This window comes from Prorops nasuta, unplaced genomic scaffold (assembly GCF_024137725.1).
Source record: "Prorops nasuta isolate Cenicafe-Biocafe unplaced genomic scaffold, Cenicafe_Pnas_1.2 PNAS00013, whole genome shotgun sequence".
In the NCBI taxonomy this organism is placed as follows: domain Eukaryota; kingdom Metazoa; phylum Arthropoda; class Insecta; order Hymenoptera; family Bethylidae; genus Prorops; species Prorops nasuta.
In genome coordinates this window covers 6,015,983-6,036,259 of record NW_027116810.1, presented here as the reverse complement: position 1 = coordinate 6,036,259, position 20,277 = coordinate 6,015,983, and the positions used below count along the sequence as shown (strand labels likewise).

The 20,277-nt window shown below is 37.0% G+C and overlaps 3 protein-coding genes across 5 annotated transcripts in view; 2 read left to right on the top strand and 1 right to left on the bottom strand.

The window, feature by feature from the left end:
* The window catches only part of lobo (lost boys), a 184,934-nt gene extending 167,083 nt beyond the window's left edge, over nucleotides 1–17,851 (top strand). Inside the window, exons 3-10 of the mRNA XM_066734593.1 lie at nucleotides 9,830–10,186; nucleotides 15,399–15,813; nucleotides 15,919–16,330; nucleotides 16,410–16,476; nucleotides 16,550–16,762; nucleotides 17,030–17,245; nucleotides 17,339–17,566; nucleotides 17,653–17,851. Coding sequence (XP_066590690.1) covers nucleotides 9,830–10,186; nucleotides 15,399–15,813; nucleotides 15,919–16,330; nucleotides 16,410–16,476; nucleotides 16,550–16,762; nucleotides 17,030–17,245; nucleotides 17,339–17,566; nucleotides 17,653–17,832 — 2,088 coding nt within the window. The 3' untranslated portion in view covers nucleotides 17,833–17,851. The remainder of the gene's footprint in view (nucleotides 1–9,829; nucleotides 10,187–15,398; nucleotides 15,814–15,918; nucleotides 16,331–16,409; nucleotides 16,477–16,549; nucleotides 16,763–17,029; nucleotides 17,246–17,338; nucleotides 17,567–17,652) is intronic.
* Nucleotides 6,197–7,202, top strand: LOC136777933 (uncharacterized). The gene is made up of 4 exons (XM_066734504.1): nucleotides 6,197–6,221; nucleotides 6,269–6,427; nucleotides 6,498–6,922; nucleotides 7,094–7,202. Exons 1-4 carry the CDS (start codon nucleotides 6,197–6,199, stop codon nucleotides 7,157–7,159), a joined length of 675 nt encoding a protein of 224 aa, XP_066590601.1. The 3' UTR covers nucleotides 7,160–7,202.
* Nucleotides 17,852–17,889: 38 nt separating the features above from the next.
* Bili (FERM domain-containing protein 8 Bili) lies at nucleotides 17,890–20,214 on the bottom strand. Of its 3 annotated transcripts, none has more exons than XM_066734595.1 (6): nucleotides 19,871–20,214; nucleotides 19,355–19,785; nucleotides 18,774–19,228; nucleotides 18,406–18,564; nucleotides 18,158–18,332; nucleotides 17,890–18,064 (listed from the first exon to the last, which is right to left on the bottom strand). In XM_066734595.1, the coding sequence occupies exons 1-6, from the start codon at nucleotides 19,993–19,995 to the stop codon at nucleotides 18,024–18,026; spliced, it is 1,386 nt and encodes a 461-aa protein (XP_066590692.1). In that variant the 5' UTR covers nucleotides 19,996–20,214; the 3' UTR covers nucleotides 17,890–18,023. The 3 variants fall into 3 exon arrangements, with proteins under 3 accessions (XP_066590692.1, XP_066590693.1, XP_066590694.1); XM_066734596.1 differs by having other exon boundaries at nucleotides 17,891–18,064; nucleotides 19,355–19,798; XM_066734597.1 differs by having other exon boundaries at nucleotides 17,892–18,064; nucleotides 19,355–19,781; nucleotides 19,871–20,005.
* Nucleotides 20,215–20,277: the final 63 nt, after the last annotated feature.

Genomic DNA, 20,277 nt, shown 5'->3' with positions numbered 1-20,277 from the left:
CCCCTCCCTCCTCCCTCAAACACCGCCGACTCTCCTAAGCCACTATATCAATATTATATTCTTTCGAAAGATTCTGTACTTTCCCCCGCCCCTCCACGCTCCACCTCACGCCCCCTTCCTCCCCCTCATTAGCACTGCCCCAATAGCACACATAACTCATCGACGTTACTCGAATAACGTGCCGCTATTATCGCTCGCCTTGGCATGACTGGAGAGAAGAAAAAAAGGGCAAGGGAGGGGGGGGGTCTTCTCTGGATCATTTTCTAAGCATCGCGTTCCCTTTGTTCCTCCACCCACACTTACGATGGAGACTCGTCGATCAATAGTATCGAGCCAAAGTTTCCCTTTTAATCTTCGTTTCATGAAATATGTATTTAATACGCTAAGAGTTATAGTGCCGGGTAGTTTGACTCGGTCCGCTAATTGGACGTGCTTCGCGGAGAACGGCGTAGGTTCTCTCCAATTTTGTTCCAGCGTGTATCAGCTTTAACGCGTGCGCGCGCGCTGCCCGTACGTGTGTTTGTGTACGTACATGTGTAGAGGATCACGCGTTCCGGATAGATTACGAAATTCGTGAGCGGCTCGCGGGAATATTCTCGCGACGTAACCTTAGCTCGAAAGATATACTTTCGACGTTCTCGATACGAGGAACAGTTGCACAGCATCGACGAGGCGTTCCGGAAAGCGCTATCTCGCGGAACGGAACCCTGCTAAGCCCCCCCCCCCCTCCCGCCCCTCCCCTCCGCCACCAGCCCCACGACCCATCCCGTTTCCCCCCGTCATCCGGGCTTCACCTTCGTCGCTATAAGCTAGTCGCTGCGAGTCTCTCTCTCTCTCCCTGCCCGTGCCCCCCCCCCCTCCCTCCCTCCACCATTCGTGCTGTACACTTCGATCCGCGTTCTCGAGCGTCGCGCTTCGATCGTCACGACCATTCGCCTCGCAACCACATTCGCGATCCTTCATTCCTACCTTCTTCGTTCCTCGATGCTCTAGCCTCCCTCCGATGCTAAATTAATGCGCTTCCTCTCTTCTATTATTATATATATATATATACTATGCACAGTACGTACATAAATATATAGTACACTCTCTGTGCTAACCTAACCTTCTCCGTGAAACGGCGACTCGTTAAAATTACCGGAGACTCGCGAGTATTTTTCATTCGCTTTGAGGAAAATCTCGAGAGCGTTGAGAAAATTGGAGGAAGGAATGCGAGTTTATCGCGTTAATTATCGAGTGTGGAGGAGGGTGGGTGGAAGTGGATGAGGGATAGAGGAGGAAGGCGGTGGTTGAGAAACACTGAGCGCAGCTGCCGCGGCGCGGCGCGGCATGGAGAGGAGTGGTGGGGGGAGGCGGGCGGTTGGTATCTCCGCGTTGTCTGTTGCCTCACACCCTCGTCTTGCGTCGTCGTCCCACGTGGGTGCCGGTCGAAGGGGTCGCGCGGAACGAGGGTGACGCGCGGAGGTGCGGGGTGGGGCGGGGCGAGAATGGTGAAACGTGCCGGGGGGGTCCACGGGGGGGGGGTGGGGAGACGGCTGGAAGGCGAGGGGCAGGGAGGGGGGGATCTCTGCGCCGGGGGTTTTTGGGCGCGAGGGGAACGGAAGTAGGCGAAGGGGTCGGGAGGATATCGCACCAAGCCGCGCCATACCATACCACGTCACGCCACGCCATGCCACGCCACCCACTGACCATCTCCTCGTAGTCTTCGTACCCTACCCTATTCCACGCTATTCCACGCTACGACGTTTCAAAGATGCCTCCAAATCCAATTCACGATCCCCCGGCGTAGCCTCCTCTTCTTTTCGACCTTTTCAACCTTTCTAACAAATCCCTTTCTTCTCGCTTTCCTCCATTTCTCTCTCACTCTCGCTCCGAATGGAAAAATAAAGAGAAAAAAGTAAAGGACGAAAATCGCAGTAAGCCGAAAGCAAACTAGATTAGGTCGGCCATTTATCTTCCTGACGCCAGCTGACATTTTCAAGAGCATCGTGTGTGTGTTCGGCAGCGACTCGATTCCCACTATTCGATTATATTGCTTCCGTGTGCCTATTTTGACAAGTGCCACGCCTGAATCCTCTTAATTGTAGGTGCGAACGACGTTTAATAGTTTTACCACCAGTCGGAATTTAGCGGATAAAAAGTTTCCGGAGAAAGTAGTTGTCGAGGCCTTCCGAGTGATAAATTCACTTTCCGTACTTTTCACAGTACACTGGTATAAAATATCCGTGTGTAAGTAGGTGTGCGTGTGCGCCTGCACCTGCGCCCTCTCTGCCATCTATACAGACGTATAATACATGTACACTCTATGCGTAGATGATCATAATACGGAGTATAGCGTAGGTCAGGAGCGGAGAAAGATACACAAACAAACGGAAAGCCACGTGCTCGCTTGCTTCGTGTGCGCCTCTATGCGAGACTGTCTGTGTATGTGTGTGTGTACTATACGCCAGTGTATCCATGCACCGGCGCTACATTCACTCTCGCGTTATGTTTCCTCTTTATCATTGTTATTATTATTACTTTTGCGTTATCACGGAAACCAATGCAATTCTTACGGAGCGACCTCTTTTCAAAGTCTCAGCTGCTCTCTCTACTCTGAGAGAGAATCTTCGGTCGGTAAACCTGGTTTCTTCCTTACCTGCTGCGTCCTACTTTAAAGCGCCATCTTCTTACCATCTGAGAATAAATGCGTCGTGTATATATATTGCTTTCCTTTTACACCGAAAGTGAGTCTGATCGACTCATTTGCATACAGTTTAAGTTACATAAACTGTACTCAACTGAGTCACATAACTGAGATTTAACTGAGATTTCGTGAAAAAGGAAAGCACCTATAATCAACGGGTAGTTCCAGCGTTTACCTTATACTTTTATTCCACCCTTCACGGGATCCCTCACCTCACGCGTGCTTTACCGACAGTACAAGTGAATAAACCATTCGTTTAATAAAAGTCAAATGCGAGGCAAATTGCAAAAATGGGCTTCTTTATGACAAGGTGCCAATTTTAACGAGTCAATCGAGCTTAAAAAAATTCAAATCGAATGAAGAATAACGCTGTACCACTGTCCCGCATTCTTCAAGTGGAAATAACCTAAAGTAACCTCTCTTCAAAAACGCAGCACAATGGTACAGCGTTATTTTTCAACTAATTTGAGTGTTTTTAAGTTCGTTTGACTCGTTAGGACTGGCACATTGTCCTACAAACGCCCGATTGTTCAATTTGCTTCGCATTTGAATTTTATTATACTAATTGTTTATTGACTTGTACTGTTGGTAACGCACGCGTGAGGAATCCCGTTAAAGGGCTTTTCACAACCAAGTCGTATGACGCTGTCGGATGCCGGTCGGGTGAAATACCCATTTTTGGACTGGTCAGATTGGTCTGAAACATCAGAAATACGAAACGCGCATGCGCCCGTCATCCGACAGCGTCATACGTCTTGGTTGTGGAAAGCCCTTAACACGTAGCGATCGGTAGTATCTCATATGGCCGAAAAAGCTGAAAAAACACTATATTCAGATCAATGAAAATTTGTCGTAAGCATCATTCTATCACTACGTACTGTTGGTAAAAAGCTTACGACAGATTTTCATTCATCTGAACATAGTACTTTTTCGGCCAAAATACTTTTCGGCCATAATACCTTTCGGTTATAATACTTTTCAGCCATTTGGGATACTACCGATCACACGATGAGCTACCAAGAAGATCCTTCGCTACTTTTGCGTATCCTAAGGGTGATGACGGGCGAGTCGCGGCGGAAGCAACGTAGTGGCCGTAAACGTAAACGTGACTCAAAGCAGACGAAAACGTAATGTAAGCGGATTAGTTTCAAACGGAAAATTTTTGTCCAACGCAGCAGTCGGAACTAGGGGCTGTGAAAATTTAATAATATTTGTTTGTTAAAAAGAAAACGAAAACTGTAAGTATATTTTTAATAAAATTAATTTAATAAAATAGTTAAGTTTTTATACTATTTTATATACTAAATGAAGTATACATTGTGGACAAATATTCGTTTTATTAGGTTAGAATTTTTCTACACTTTATGCTCAAAAGATAGGGCTACGCTATAGTGCTAAAAAAATATTGTAAATGATATATAGTAATTATGTAATATTACTCTTCGATTCCATTATTATATACGCATTTTCTACATATATTTTAAATGTGATTTTTAGCCAATATGAATCGCGATGATTATAGTTTTAAATATAATAAAAACCACTTGGAGGATGATGTCTTAATTGGAGTGAGTTGTGTGTTAGCATTAAGTATTCTTTACTTATTGAAAAAAAAACGATGGGTTAATTGACGATGGCTTGTCAGCCCTATAAATCAATTAAGAGAATCAAAAGGAGATTACAATAATTTATTTCCTGAGATAAAAAATGATCCAGAACAATTTTATCGGTATACAAGAATGTCTATAGAACATTTTCAAAAATTGTTCAAATTGAGTGAACCATATTTGCATAAAAAAAATTGGCGAGCACTTAAACCAGAATTAAAATGATTAATTGCTATACGGTATATATATTTGCTTTCATATTTCATGAAATGAATGTATAAATTATAGTATGTTTTAAAAAGTAATATATATTTTTATAGGTACCTTGCTAATGGAAACTCACCAAATACCTTAGCTTTGTCTTTCAGAGTTGGCGAATCTACAATGGCGCTGAAGCTGGCAGAAAGTTTGCCAGCAGAAAGCTTCGCATCGTGTAACATGGACTCGAGCGCCAACTTCAGAGGGAAGAAACATCAGGTGCGTTTAATTATTTTGGCTGAAATTTATTGACAGACAAAAATAATTATAGGCATTTTCAGCTGCATATTCTTATGCAGAATTAAATCACGAAGAGAATGGTACTAATTTCACCGGGGAGCTCGATTCCTGTAATAGATTTTTTGGACAAAGTATGTCAACATAACCATGGAAAATTGACGTTTTCCAACTTTCTGTCAAGACTTGCAAGTAGCAGGAAATTTTTTTCAACTTCATATTCTTATGCAGAATTAAATCATGAAGAGAATGGTACTAATTTCATCGGGGAGGTAGATTCCTGTAATAGATTTTTTGCACAAATTATGTCAACATGAACATGGAAAATTGACGTTTTCCAATTTTCTGTCAGGACTTGTACATAGCAGGACATTTTTTTAATTTTTTTCAACTGCATATTCTTATGCAGAATTAAATAATGAAAAGAATGATACTATTTTTATCAGGGAGCTCGACTCGTTTACTAGATTTTTTGGACAAATTATACCAAAATGAACAAGGAAAATTGACATTTTCGAACTTTCGGTCAAGAGTTGCACATAGCAGGAAATTTTTTTAATTTTTTTCAACTGCATATTATTATTCAGAATTAAATAACGAAGAGAATGGTACTAATTTCATCGGGGAGCTCGATTCCTTTAATAGATTTTTTGGACAAATTATGCCAACATGAACACGGAAAATTGACGTTTTCCAACTTTCGGTCATAAGTTGCACATAGCAGGAATTTTTTTAAATTTTTTCCAACTGCATATTCTTGTGCAGAATTAAATAACGAAGCGAATGGTACTACTTTCATCGGGGAACTCGACTCGCATAATAGTTTTTCTTAACAAAAAATGACGGAAAGCAATAGCGAAAAGTCTAAAGAGTATGAAAATACGATTTGGTTATTTCATTTCAACATTCTTCGTCAATAAAAACTATTACGCGAGTCGAGCTCCCCGATGAAAGTAGTCCCATTTTCTTCGTTATTTAATTCTGCACAAGAATATGCAGTTGGAAAAAATTTAAAAAATTTCCTGCTATGCGCAAGTCTTGACAGAAAGTTCGGAAATATCAATTTTACTTGTTCATTTTGGTATATTGAGTCCAAAAAATCTAGTAAACGAGTCGAGCTCCCTAATGAAAATAGTATCATTCTTTTCGTTACTTAATTCTGCATAAGAATATGCAGTTGAAAATGCCTCTAATTATTTTTGTCTGTCAATAAATTTCAGCCAAAATAATTAAACGCATCTGATGTTTCTTCCCTCTGAAGTTGGCGCCCGAGTCCATGTTACACGATGCGAAGCTTTCTGCTGGCAAACTTTCTGCCAGCTTCAGCGCCATGAATCTACAATTAGAAATGTGGTGAAAGAAGTTTGTCATGTAATAATAAAAGTTTTACAAGCAAAATACTTTCCTGATGCTACTGAAGAGCAATGGAAAAAGTGTGCTGTTGGATTTTGAAATAAATGGAACTTACTAAACTGTGTAGGTGCCATTACTGCCATTGATGGCAAACATATTAGAATACGTGCACCTCCAAATTCTGGCAGCTTATTTTTCAACTACAAAAAATATCATAGCATTGTTTTAATGGCAATTTCCGATCACCTATATAGGTTCACTTTAGTGGATATTGGAGCATTCGGTGGTAAGCAATAGTAAATAAAATTAGTGTTAGACATATTTCAAACTTGTTTTAAGTTGTATTTTATTTATAGGAATGAATGACGCAGGTATTTTTAAAGATTCAAACATAGGAATTAATCTAAAAAATGAAAAATTGCATTTGCCGAAAGAAGAAATGACTTTTCCTAATAGCAATTTGAAAACTTCCGCTTATTTTGTAGCGGATGATGCTTTTCAATTATCACATAGGATTGTAAAGCCTTGCTCTAAACGAAATCTAACCTATGACGAGAAAGTTTTCAATTATAGAATTTCGAGAGCCCGACGAACAGTGGAAAGCACTTTCGGCATTTTCTCTAATAAATGGAGAATTTTTCATACAACCTTTACTGTACTTCCAGAAACAGCAGATCTGATAACAAGTGCTTCTGTCTGCTTACATAATTATGTTTTAAAGGAGGAGCAGGAAATTGGATTTAAAATGTACAATAAAGAATCAAGTTGTCCTCCTAATCAGGTAAATAAGAAAAACCAATTATATAAAAATTCAAATTATATCTTTTTCACTCATTTTAGAAAACACTTTGGTTAACACTTCTCAATGAAAATACTCATAGTGAACATACTAACAATGTAATAGCAGGTGAAAAATTGAGAACCACCTTAACTAATTTTTTTAAATCAACAGAAGGTCGTGTGCAATGGCAACATGAATATGTGCAAAGGGGTACTTATGGAAACCAATAATAAATAAAAAATATTGTTACAAGAATCAACGTTGAGACCATACTAATAATGTTTATTGACAAATGTTTTTTATATTGTAAGTAAATAAAATTATATTTTACTAAGGTATTTTTTCTTCATGAACCTCATCTTAAATATTAAAAAAATATGTATCCATGAAAGCCATTAAACATATATATTAAACATTTTCTTTTGCGTAGTAAAAGCTTCTGAATTATTTAACTGTTTATAGATACGTCCCATCTAATGCAATAGAAATCTATGAAATTAAAATTGACTAATTTTTTAATTCATAAGCAGGTTCTATATCTAATAGCACATGATATTGAAAGGATTATCTAAACTTATCAACAAGACATGGATATTCTTATAAAAGATTTCATCACAATGTTTTTCAGATTTTTGTATTAGTAAAGGTTTTAAGGCGAACATGCATATACATGGCAATGTTCTAAATTTTGTAGAAACTGATTAAAATATGTTCATACTGTATATTTGGATAAAAAAATTCTATACACCTATTTGCATACAAAATAAATTATAAGCCATTATACTTTTTAACTTATATCTTCAAATAATATCAGTTACTAATATTACAGAGCAAATATTGCCCATAAACAAAATAAATAGTTTTTCTGCAACATATATATTGCATACATTTCTTGTACACACTATTTAGCAATATATTATCTGTTTTCGATTCAGTGTTATATAACCACTCATATAAACATCTAAGTTACTTACAAAGAGCTATAATAGTAAGAAAATGTATACAATACTCATGCAATAATTGCATACGTTTTAAATAACATGTTTTCTTGCAAATATTAAGTATAAAATACTATAAAAAATTCTTTTCTCTCAGTCAATTAAACAAATAAAAATTCTTAACATTTGTACTGACATGCAGCAAAATTTTCAACAGAAATAAAGTATTTTTAGAAAAACAGTGACTGAAATTATAATTTAAGTGAACATAATATGTTATAAAATATAAAGATATCACAATTACTCAATTGGTAATACAATTGCATCCAGAATCATCTTTTTCCTTATGAGCTTTTCATTTTCAGAGAAAGCATTGAATTGCACTTTTAAATAATCTAGAAAAGCATCATCTGCATTATATGTTTCTTCCTTTTTTTTCTCCATGTAAGCAGATATAAAACTGCTCATACTTAATATTGCTGTTTCTAATGATTTTGTCTCATTAGTTTTACGCTTTTTTGTATTTGTTGTAATATTTTCTTTGCTAAATAAGATGGAGCTCCTATTCGGTTCGTTGGAAGTTTCATTATCCTTATCATCAGTATTCTTAGAATGCAATGAAGCTTCTGCACTGATGAAGTCACTTTCATTGCTAACACAATACTGACTGTTAGTATAGCTTCTAAAATGAATAATATATCATGAAATATATAAAATTAAGAAAAGAAACTTACTATACAATCTTACCTTCTTCTCTTTATTACTTTATCTAAAAATGATAATTGAGAAAGAAACGGAAATGTAGAAAGTTTTGTTGCTCCACTGCCGCTTTTACATTCTTCTCGAAGTCTTCTTTTCTCTTTATTGTACCTGTTCCTTAACACACTGCATCGCTTTTGGCAATAAAGTTGGGTATAAATATTATTTGAATGTATAAGGAGATATCAATAAAAATTAAATAGCTTTTTGTGTAAATTATAATAACAATAATTGGATTACACCAAACCTTTATTTATATATATCATTCATAATTTTTGAGATTTCGCTCCAAGCATTGTTTTTCATTATTATATCTTTAAAATTGTTGTCCTGTTTATCGTATAAAAATGGTCTCTCTTTATATAATTCTATTAAAAGTTCATCACCATTTTTTGTATTAATTTTGTCTGAATTAAAACTTGTAGGATCATCCACAATTTCTTCGTCAGGAAAGCTGTTTATAGAATATTCACTACAATAATCTACGTGATCCATATTGCCTAAAATTTTAGAAAAGTAAAATAAAATTTGAAAATTTAAATCATTATCTTTTCTACTTTTGAAATCATGTGGTGTAGAAAAATTCTAACCTAATAAAACGAATATTTGTCCACAATGTATACTTAATTTATTATATACAATAGTATAAAAACTTAACTATTTTATTAAATTAATTTTATTAAAAATATACTTACAGTTTTCGTTTTCTTTTTAACAAACAAATATTATTAAATTTTCACAGCCCCTAGTTCCGACTGCTGCGTTGGACAAAAATTTTCCGTTTGAAACCAATCCGCTTACATTACGTTTTCGTCTGCTTTGAGTCACGTTTACGTTTACGGCCACTACGTTGCTTCCGCCGACTCGTCTGTCATCACCCTAAATCGTAACACGCGTGGCGCTAATTTTGCATAATAATAATAATGATACATCTAAGTTCCATAAGAACAACAATGTTTAAGCTTATTTTGTACAGAGTTCACCCCGTTCACCCAACTTCGTCTGACCAAGATTGAATTATTTCACAAAATGTGCAACAATTAGGGGTTAAAGTGCAGTTTATTAATATGAAATGAATGGGTTTCACAGTGGGAATATTCAGTCTATGAATTATTTCAATCAATACCACATTTGTTTCTCCTCGTGTTATTCTTTCACATGTTTTTCAGTGGATTATTGTATCATTATAACAGATTAATAATGTTTTCAGCCACGTTTTTTACGTTCCCCAACGTGGGTCCTGCACTTTCAACGAGGCAATAACGTCGAGCTTGCAACTTTATTAACGAGTCTTCTGCTGGGCGAGGGGTACAACGCGTACATTGTGAATGGTTATGCATCTCGCGAACAAGTCGAATGCAATTTTACACGTACCCCCTGTCCTTTTACCGAAAAATCCGAGCAGTCTGTCCAGTCGGTGGAGACTCAACAGGATGTAGTCAAGTACCTACCGGAGCCTCCACCAGATTTTAGGAGTCAATTTTTATTATCATTGGAACAAATGGAGAGAGAAAGAGAAGAGGCGGAGCAACGACAAAAAGACAAACAGCGAGAAGAGGCGATCCTCGTAAGTATACCAAGTATGTTCACAGGGTGTAACAGTCATGTACATATGAACAAAATTCAATAAATTTTAGGACTTTGTTCGCCACATCACTGCGAACCATTTCTCTTTATAAAGTTTTCGTCTCTTCTTTGATCCCAGCTTCCTGGAAGACCACTTTGAGAATAGTAAAACGACGATGTTAATTCTTTCGCTGCGTGGAGTTCAGAAATGAAATCATCCCCCTCCCCTAACTTAAGGATACTTATAAATTGAATTATAAGAAAAAAACTGTAGAAAAAAGGATGAATATGCTGCTACGCTAGCTCGTCGAAAACAAACGAGTTTTAATGGCCATTATTGTAGAGTCGTTGTTAAGAAACGGACGGCGCCCAAACCCTAAAGGCACCGCATTGTTCAATCAGAGAAAAAATTAAATTTATATATTATATAGAGTCGAGCGCCTGTGCCGCTTGAAGGCGCTATTGGCGGCAAAAGCCTTAACCTAGATGTAAAAGACCGGTGCGCGAGCAAGTTTGTTAAAATTTTAAATTAACGGGATCCCTCAAGCCCTCTGTAGCCAACATTACGGAACGAAAAACGAGAGAGAATTGTCCAGCGCTATTTTTCGACCGATTTCAATGTTTTTTGGCTTGTTGGAATTGTTAGGACTCGCACCGTGTCATAAATAAAGCCGTATTTTCCAAAAAACGTAAAAAAAATAAAATTGTTTAAAAATTTGCATTAATAATATTTAAACGCAAAACAAATTGAAAAATCGAGCTTCTTTATGACGAGGTGCCAAACCTAACGATTCCAACGAGCCCAAAAACATTGAAATCGGTTGAGAAATAGAGCCGTACCATTGTCCCGCGTTTCTGAGGTGGACGAAAAGCAAAAATTTTTAGGAAGGAAGCTAGGCTTCCTCCCCTCTCGCGGCTCACGCTAACGTGTTCCCCCACTCCAGCATCGAAACTTACTGCAAAGCTTTCCTCATATTTACGCTATTCTCCTATCTGTAGCTATACATATATAAATACTGCTAAAATAATGTTGAGAACATTTCATCTTTCCGATATAATGAAATTGCTAAAAATGCAATTATCAATTTGAAATAAAATTGTAGAAAAGGAGATTTCGTAATGCTTGAAATATAGGGCATACGGCGAAACGCGGGACAATGGTAAAGTCGTATTTTTCAACATAATTTGATGAAACTAGTAATAATTAAATCCATTCTTCATGTAGATTGTCCTAAAGAGCTCGCATTTTCGGTAAAGCTTATAGTTTTTCAGCTATGAACGATTGAAGTTGCACGGCGCACAAATACATATTTCCTCTCCCGCTTAGATCAGCTGTTGCGCACGTCCATCCTCAATCGCTCATAACTGGAAAACTATAAGCTTTATCGAAAATGCGAGCTCTTTAGGACAATCTACATGAAGAATGGCTTTAGTTATGACTAGTCTCATGAAATTCTATTGAGAAATACGCATGTACCATTGTCCCGCGTTTCGCCGTATGCCTTATATTTCAAGCATTACGAAATCTCCTTTTCTACAATTTTATTTCAAAATGATAATTGCATTTTTAGCAATTTCATTATATCGGCGAAATGAAATGTTCTCAACATTATTTTAGCGGTATTTATATGTGTATAGCTACAGATAGGGGAATAGCGTAAATATGAGGAAAGCTTTGCAGTAAGTTTCGATGCTGGAGTGGGGGAACACGTTAGCGTGAGCCGCGAGAGGGGAGGAAGCCTAGCTTTCTTTCTAAAAATTTTTGGTTTTCGTCCACCTCAAAAACGCGGGACAATGGTACGACTCTATTTCTCAACCGATTTCAATGTTTTTGGGCTTGTTGGAATCGTTTGGTCTGGCACCTCGTCATAAAGAAGCCCGATTTTTCGATTTGTTTTGCGTTTAAATATTATTAATGCGATTTTTTAATCAATTTTATTTTTTTACGTTTTTTGGAAAATACGGCTTTATTTATGACACGGTGCGAGTCCTAACGACTCCAACAAGTCCAAAAACATTGAAATCGGTTGAAAAATAGCGCTGGACACTTCTCCTTCGTTTTTTGTTCCGTAATGTTGGCTACAGAGGGCTTGAGGGATCCCGTTAACGCATATAGTGAACGCCCGAGTCAAAAATTAGGTTCTATTTAGAGCGTGCACATCAACGCAATGATAGAGAAGTGTCAATGTGTAACTATATACACGGAGAGAATATTACAGTACATTTTACGGTGGAGCCACAGTACTGTTGACATAACCCTGCATTCCGATGTAAAATGCTTTAATTTCAGTAGCACTTACAATGTCGCACAGTAATTTCTAGTATAATTTCTTCGAAAAAATCAAGTTCATAAACTTTGCAGTAAACCCAATCGATAATTAATGTTTACATTTCAATGTTTACTGAAGTGTACAGTAAAAATAGTCCTTTTTAACACAGTAAAAAGTTAAAAGTAATTTTTACTGTGTATTAAAGTAAAAATTCGTCAAATTAAATAATAAATGTACTATTCTTAATATGTATATCTTGACCCCAATAGGATATGACTAAAATCGCCCTGTGACATAATTTCAAAATTCTACGTTACAATCATTACACTGTGAACTCTAAGTGTGTTATGTGACAGAATGTAATCCGTTATTCTATACACATTAATGTGTATTTTATATTAGATGTGTTGGTGTTAGTTTGCACACTAAATATAACGAAAGTAACACGCTTATCCGTGTTGAAAATCTTAAGTGTGTAAAAATATTTTAGTTCCGAGATGAAATGTATTGAACGACACACATATTATAGGTTTACACCATTTGAAGAAATTACACACTTTTTATTACATAAGTGTGTCATTTTTGAAAATATTAAAGTTTATGTTTCTTTATAGGGTGAAACTTTTAATGTATATCTTTCAATAAATTTGGTATCGAACCCAAAATATTTTTTACAGACCTAAAATTTTTAACACGGATAAGCGTGCTGCTTTTGGGCCATTTCACGTCAAAGCGACCAGATTTCGGATTACAGCACCGATCCTTTCTTTTTTTTTCAAAATAAAATGTTAAAATATAAGAAAATATAAGAGTTTTGGCGCAAGTTAGAGTGAAGAAAATGTTGCTTTTCCGGGATGCGAGCTGTTAAAGTTGGCATTTTTGATGTTTTTGGCAAAAGTACAATATTTAAAAACCATGTCTTCTAAACAAATTAAGATTAAAGATTCTGGCTGAAACCAAAATAATTAGGAAGATTCATATTTTATTAGAAAAATATAAGTAAAATAGGTTGCTATAAATTTGTAACACCATTAGCAATTTTAATAAAAATTTAAATTAACAAATGTGTTGTCATACTCTGACAATTATAAAAAAAATCAGGAATTTTCCTTAGGATGCTATTTAAAGATAAAAAAATGATATTGTATATACTCTCTTGGTGTTTATAGTGAAAAAAAAATTATTTTGTCAGGACGCGCACGGTCAGAAGCTTCGGCAGATCGCATCGTGAAAAAACCGTTTTCTATTTTATTATAAACACTATAAGACATTATATACATTATAATTTTTTTATCTGTAGAGGACATCTCAAGGAACATATCTGTTTTTTTTTATAATTTTCAGACTAGGACAACACATTTGTTAATTTAAATGTTTATTACATTTATTAACGGTGTTAAAAATTTATAACAAATTATTTTTTTTTATATTTTTCTATTAAAATATTAATATTTCTAAGTATTTTAGTTTAAGCGAGAGCCTTCTATCTTAATTTGTTTAGGAAATATGAATTTTCAAATATTATGTGTTTTACTAAAAACAGTAAAAATATAAAATTTGACCGCCTGTATGCCCGGAATAAAAAAGGAATTTTCGCTTTAACTTGTGCCAAAACTCTTGTATTTTCTTATATTTTAACATATTTTATTTTGAACAAAATCGGTAATCTGCCCGCTTTTACGTGGAGCTTAATGAAAGTCCAATTCTAAGCCTATACGTTATTAAGGAGCAGATAGCCGAGTGGGTTAAACGCTGGACTAGTAATCACAGGATCCGTGGTTCGAGTCCCGTCAAGGTATATGGTTTTTTTACAAGGAAAAATTGTATAGTTCGGTCAGAAGGTAAGTTGTGACTATACATACATATACACTTATAAATCAGATAAAAAAAATATACGTATATATATATGCTACTGTGATATAATAGGGCCTTTCATGTCAGTGAAAAATGTGTTAATGGTGGGGGGCATATCTTTCGTTTTTAAGATTTGCAGTGCTAACACAGTAAAAATTCAAGTATTAATTCTTACTACAGCTTTTACTGTTGGGACCAGAGTAAAATTTCCCATGTTTTCTTGCAAAACTTTTACTGTTGGGACCACAATAAAATTTCCCATGCTTTCTTGCAAAAATCAGTGATATACACAATAGATATTCTTGGTTTCGAGTTTTTACTGTATACACTTTAAAATGTACTGTAATGCAGACTTATGTCAACCATACTTTAAAATACAGTAAAATTGATTGTGTTTTTCACTAAATTGTACTGTAATATTCTCTCCGTGTACGTATAAATAAATTACACCCTAAAACTGCGAAAATTGACCGATAGTTTGCGCCGATAGTATGCATATACACCAATACATATTCTTATCTCACTATCATTGTGTTGATGTGCACGTTCCCTATAGGAGCAAGTACACTTTAGTTTCTTTTCCTTCTTTCAACAACCACATAGCAATTATGCCAGCCAAAGTATTTTGAGATTAATTTTTCGAGGAGAGTGAAGAAAAATCTTGACGAAAATTTGCAAAAGATACTCGAGTTCTTAAAATTATTCCAATGTGGCTTTTATAGTACTTAGCGAAGAAAGAATGAAAAAATGAAAAAGTATTTCCTCTCCTGGAATTATTTAAAAAATGAATCAATTTCGTCAGTCACTTTCACTTAATTTAGAAAGCGTAGAATAATTTTGTTAACGTTATAAAACAATTAAATTGGAGAAAGTTGGGACCAAGGAGGAGGAGAAAAATTTGTGGAAAAAATATTGAGAGCGATGCTCTACATGCACCATACTACGTCTTGAAATTTGAACTATAGTCACGTCACTGTTACACTGCACTTGCCCTGCATGTGCATGTATACATTGACCTTGAGTTCCGAATAATCTATGGAAATGTCGAGGAACACTCATCTCGTGTTTAACGATCGATTAAAATTTTAGAGAGAAGAGAGGCTTCCATTGGACCCACTGTTCGGACGCAGAATCCATTTCTGGGTGTTAATTTTGCCAGGAGAACGCAGTCCGCGCTCAGAGGAGATAAAGGGACCAATTTTTATAGAGCCATCTTCCGGTTTATCCTACGATCCAAGCAGCGAGGAAGCGAAGCTTTTGTATTTGGGCGTCGAGAGTATTTGGAACGACCGAAATTATTGGGTCAACATGCAACAATGCGCCAACGCTTGCGCCTCCACTATTTGGGATCTGACCAATATTCACCTCTGGGAACATCTGCTTCCTGGAGAACCCTGGGAGACCCGCGACGATCTCTATACGGAACCGGATATTACAATAAGAGCCGAGAAAAATTTTGATATGGAGTTCTCCTACGTCCAACGGCTACGTATTTCTGAACTAGGTACTTTTTACTATATACACAGTTATATATATGTATATACAATACATTGTAGCATAACATTTGTTCCTTCTCATGCTTTACAATCATATATATATATATATATAGATTACCAAAAGCGTTATCCCAATGGAAATAAAACGATATTTTACAAACGAACCAAAGTCGAACTGTACGCGCCTTATGTGCAAGAAGATGGACTGGTGCAGAGGATAACGATCTATGAAGATTTGGACTATCTGATTCCTTTGGAGATTCGAGAGAAATATAGCAATAGAAGCGATAATTTAATGGAGGTAGAGAGAGATCTCGGTACCAAACTGGCTAAGGAACGTTACGCCAGAGGTAGACCAGACAAGTTGAAGGAGCACCAATATTACGAAAATGATGGCGATACTCTTCAAGCTAAAAGACACCTGCAATATTATAACGTACGATCCGATGGACTGCTAACTATTCAAACGGGACCCTTGCGTATAATACAACATTTTGTAGGAAGACCAGATCGTCTCTATTATCGGTAAACTACAAGTTATGCATCTTCTTAAAAATTCAATATAATTTCCTTATGGACGATAATTAACAATGTTGTTTTTTAGGGAAGTTCAGTATTCATTTGAGAACAGGAAATCGTCTCCGGGAAAGCTGGGGTCTCGACAGATCTGGGTAGAGTTTTACTCCTTTTTTTCAAAAGTACAAAGTTTGCACACTTATAGGAGTTTGTATTTTTAATTTTCAGATGATTTCTCAGAAGTATGATAGAAACAAAGCAGTGCCAGCTTCGAAAGATATTGCTATACAAGAATTTGCTATTGGGGAAAACGAAATACGTTTAAAGTTTCATTACGAGGAAGGTGCCATATCCAGAGCTGTCCATACCTTTGTGAGGCCTCTAATGGCGAACAGAGGTGATCGTTTGGTCTACAATGCTTCGATGACAACGATCTATGACGTAAGACTCGATTGCCTTCTTTCCCTTCGAGCCAATCATGTGTACATTTGTTAAATTGCGCGCCCCGAGTCGAAAAATAAGACCTGCTTTTGAGCTGATTTCCCTCTAATCGGTGCAAAACCAGATCTAAGATCTTAGTGTTTGAGAGAGAGAGAGAGAGAGAGAGCTGGTTTTGAACTAAATTTTAGGTTAAAGACAGACCAAATTTTTCGACTCGGGTCAATAGTCAAGTTGATATAGCACTGTTATACTGTTTCTATATGCCAGCCGGATCCAATGGCTGCTCCAAAAACAGAATCCGAGCTGTACGAGCAGTTGAAGACGCATCTAAACGAAGAGGAGAGATCAATGTCCTTTATTCGACTAACCGAGGCCGAAATTTCCACGATACTAAAGACCAGAGCTTTCGATCAGGCTTCGCCAATGCTCAGGTTTTCCGTATTTGATAAATATCGTAGCTCCATCGAGACCCTACAACTGAGGGTAATTTCTTCTTTTCTCTCATTAATTTGCAATCAATTTTTTCATTGGAATGTCCTGCAGGAGGTAAACTAAATTATACCTTTGTTGCTTTAGAGAGAACGCGAGAGAAGCTCACTGATAAGCAACGAGATTGATGTCTTGAGACCATATTTAGCACGTATTGGAAATCCGGGCTACATCGGTAGAGCAGAAGCATTAGATTTGCAAGAGGAATGTTTAAGAGACATTCAAAAATTGTTCGTTGATCGAGCCAACAATATTCTACGGAAATTTGAAGAGTGCAAGCGTGAACTGGAAGACACTCAAACGCAATTAATCGAGGTTTCTAAATCGATATCAGTACAATTAACCGTAGAGTAGGAGAAACTCTTCAGGGATAAGAAACGTATTATCTTTCTTGTTTGTAGAACCAAAATCTAAGTAGGGAGGAAAGGGAAAAACTTGGTGAAAGGATAAACGAGTTGCACTTGAAGCTGCAGACGTTGGAGGTGCGACTGAATCGACATCAGGAAACGATGCCACTGCGTTACAGAGCATTGGAAGAACTGTTGCCTCGAAGCCCAGCTATGTCGGTACTTGACAAATAATGGATTTTCCTATAGAGTAAAGAAGGTTTATTTGGCAATATATATATATATATATATATTATATACAAATCACATTGACACGCTTCGATTGGTCAAGTATACTTTCTAGGAGATATCAAAACTTTTATGTACACACATTATCCCATCCATGTCTCTGAAATATCATCACTTGCAGCAACCATGGTAAATTTTTATTGAAAGGACCATGATCCCATTTGACCAATGCACTGACCTAAAATTTAGTTACCATGAGTGTCAATAAAGCAAAGTGTTTCAATGAAATTACTCGAAAGGTAGAATCTTGACTATTTATTGAATCGCGTACCTTGCTCGTCGAAAGTAGCAAGCGTTAATTTGCTGAGCTTATTCGTAAAGCTACCAATACTGCTGCAATTCATCGAAGCAGCATCGCACTGAACGCCAACTGTATTTTTATCTGTAAGTTCGTCACGGCGACTCTTCTCCACGAAAGCGCTTATCAAAGTATCCATCATTATTGCCTGGAAATTATTAGGAGAGTTTAAAGTATCGTTCGTTATAAAAAGTAAGGCATGCTTGAAAAATCTCTCTCACTTGTCGCGAGAATACTTGTAGAATTTTGTAGACGCGTGCACCGTTTTCTCGAACAGGAAATTGAAGGAAGAGGCAAGGTAAACAATCGGGGTTTTCTTCGTCTGAAGGCTTTGCCATTTCCCAACATAACTCCGAGTATTTTAATCCAAGCAATAAATTCTAAATATAAAGAGAATTATTCAACTCGTGTTTCCATTATATATATTTAATTATTAGAGTCAGTGTTGCAGGAAAGCTGTGGGGAGATCGGGACCCCCACTCTCTAGGAACAAACTTGTGGGAGGACTCCGGAAATCCCAAATTATATCGATTTCTTGTAACACTGATCCGTCTCACTCATATTCCATTATTTCAGGCTTGATACTTGCGCAATGTGAATCATCGATTATATACACCCCTGAAGCATTAATCGCAACGAGGACTTGCTTGTCTCCGTTTGTAATCCATGATGCGAGACCTCTCACGGGGCGTTCTATCTGGGCATAAAAAAATGCGGCACCGTAACATGGCAAGCCCCAACAAAATTCCAGATATTTTCTAACGAGTTTTCTAGCGTTGGTATTGGCACCGTTGTGATTTGGTATTCTTTTGTACTGTTCTAAGAGACGCGCTTCCGGTGCTCCCTTGCCGCCTACCAAACCAAGACCAAATCCTAAATTGAATAGAAAGCTCGGTGAAGTGTAATGACGCGGTAAGAATCGTCCACGATGCTTTCTGAAGAACACCAAAGTGTGCGTTTGTGAATTGTAAGCTCCCAACTCGATACGTGCTTGCAGAGCTCCCAAACTGGCGTAACGTGCTTGACTCTCGCACGGGTATCTTCCTGCCAACAGATATTATCGTTTTTATAAATCTCCCTCGAGTCCCTATTGTATATAGAAAATAAAAGGAATAAAACAAGCTAGGATAGGGGTGATCCCCCGTAAAACATCTTTTTATTCAACATAACCTTGCAAAACGTTGTGCTTCGCCTCGGCATACAGCAACTCTAATATTTTAGCCTCTTTGATCTGTTCCTCCTCTGTCCTACTGAGGAAGACGTTCCTTCGGAAACAAAGTATGGGCTCTTCGTCCAATTCTCCGTACTGGTACCATCCGTACTTTTTTATCAAATGTTTCCATTTCGGAGCAAGCTCCACGGGTCTCTGGGAAGGCCGAAGTTGCACCTCCAATTGAGAAGAGCAAAGCCACAGTGCAAAAACTGGCTGACCAACGGCAGATGGAGACCTGGCTAGTCCCAATTCCGCTTCAGACTCGAGTATTGCCAATATTTCTTCGGACGTATAGTTCTGCTCGATATCCAATGTTAAAATCACTCCGGTCATCAAATAGACGGCTATGCGTATCGTGGATCTTCCTGGATTCGGATATTGTAGCTGGCTTGACATTGTAGCTTAATTAGCAACAGCAGAGTGTCGTATTAATATTATTGTTCATCTTATTATTATTATTTATTATTACATACCACTGAGTCCTGTAGAATCTTCTATTCTCAAGTCCTTCTGATAACGACGTCCTGATTGTGCTCCATGAGATGCACAGTCTTCTTGCTCCATTTATATGCCAAAAACTATTTTCAATATATACCATTACACATTTTGATTGTTGTTCTTAAATACATTGTGCAAAAGCACAGGCAAATAACACTGTCCCGACCAAAATTTCGTTTTGGTTTTTGCCATTTCCTGAGCTGTCATGCTTGGTCGAATTACGTACATTCATAACAGCATTGCCAATTATTTAACATTGACAACAGTATAGTAAATAATACAAACAAAATTGGATAATATATCAAAGATGTTTCTTTGGTTAAATTACTGCTGCACTGCCCTCTGAATTCTGGAGCCAGTTATTGATTATTTTAACCTAGGT

Excerpts from the sequence above, each read along its gene's own strand:
- LOC136777933 (XM_066734504.1), top strand. The coding sequence starts at position 6,197 with ATGCTACTGAAGAGCAATGGAAAAA. Across the intron at positions 6,222-6,268 it reads ACTGAAGAGCAATGGAAAAA|GTGCCATTACTGCCATTGAT; the intron begins GTGTGCTGTTGG and ends TAAACTGTGTAG. Across the intron at positions 6,428-6,497 it reads GGATATTGGAGCATTCGGTG|GAATGAATGACGCAGGTATT; the intron begins GTAAGCAATAGT and ends TTTTATTTATAG.
- Bili (XM_066734595.1), bottom strand. The coding sequence starts at position 19,995 with ATGGTATATATTGAAAATAGTTTTTGGCATATAAATGGAGCAAGAAGA. Across the intron at positions 18,333-18,405 it reads TACAAGTATTCTCGCGACAA|GCAATAATGATGGATACTTT; the intron begins GTGAGAGAGATT and ends AATAATTTCCAG. Across the intron at positions 18,065-18,157 it reads TGCTACTTTCGACGAGCAAG|GTCAGTGCATTGGTCAAATG; the intron begins GTACGCGATTCA and ends ACTAAATTTTAG.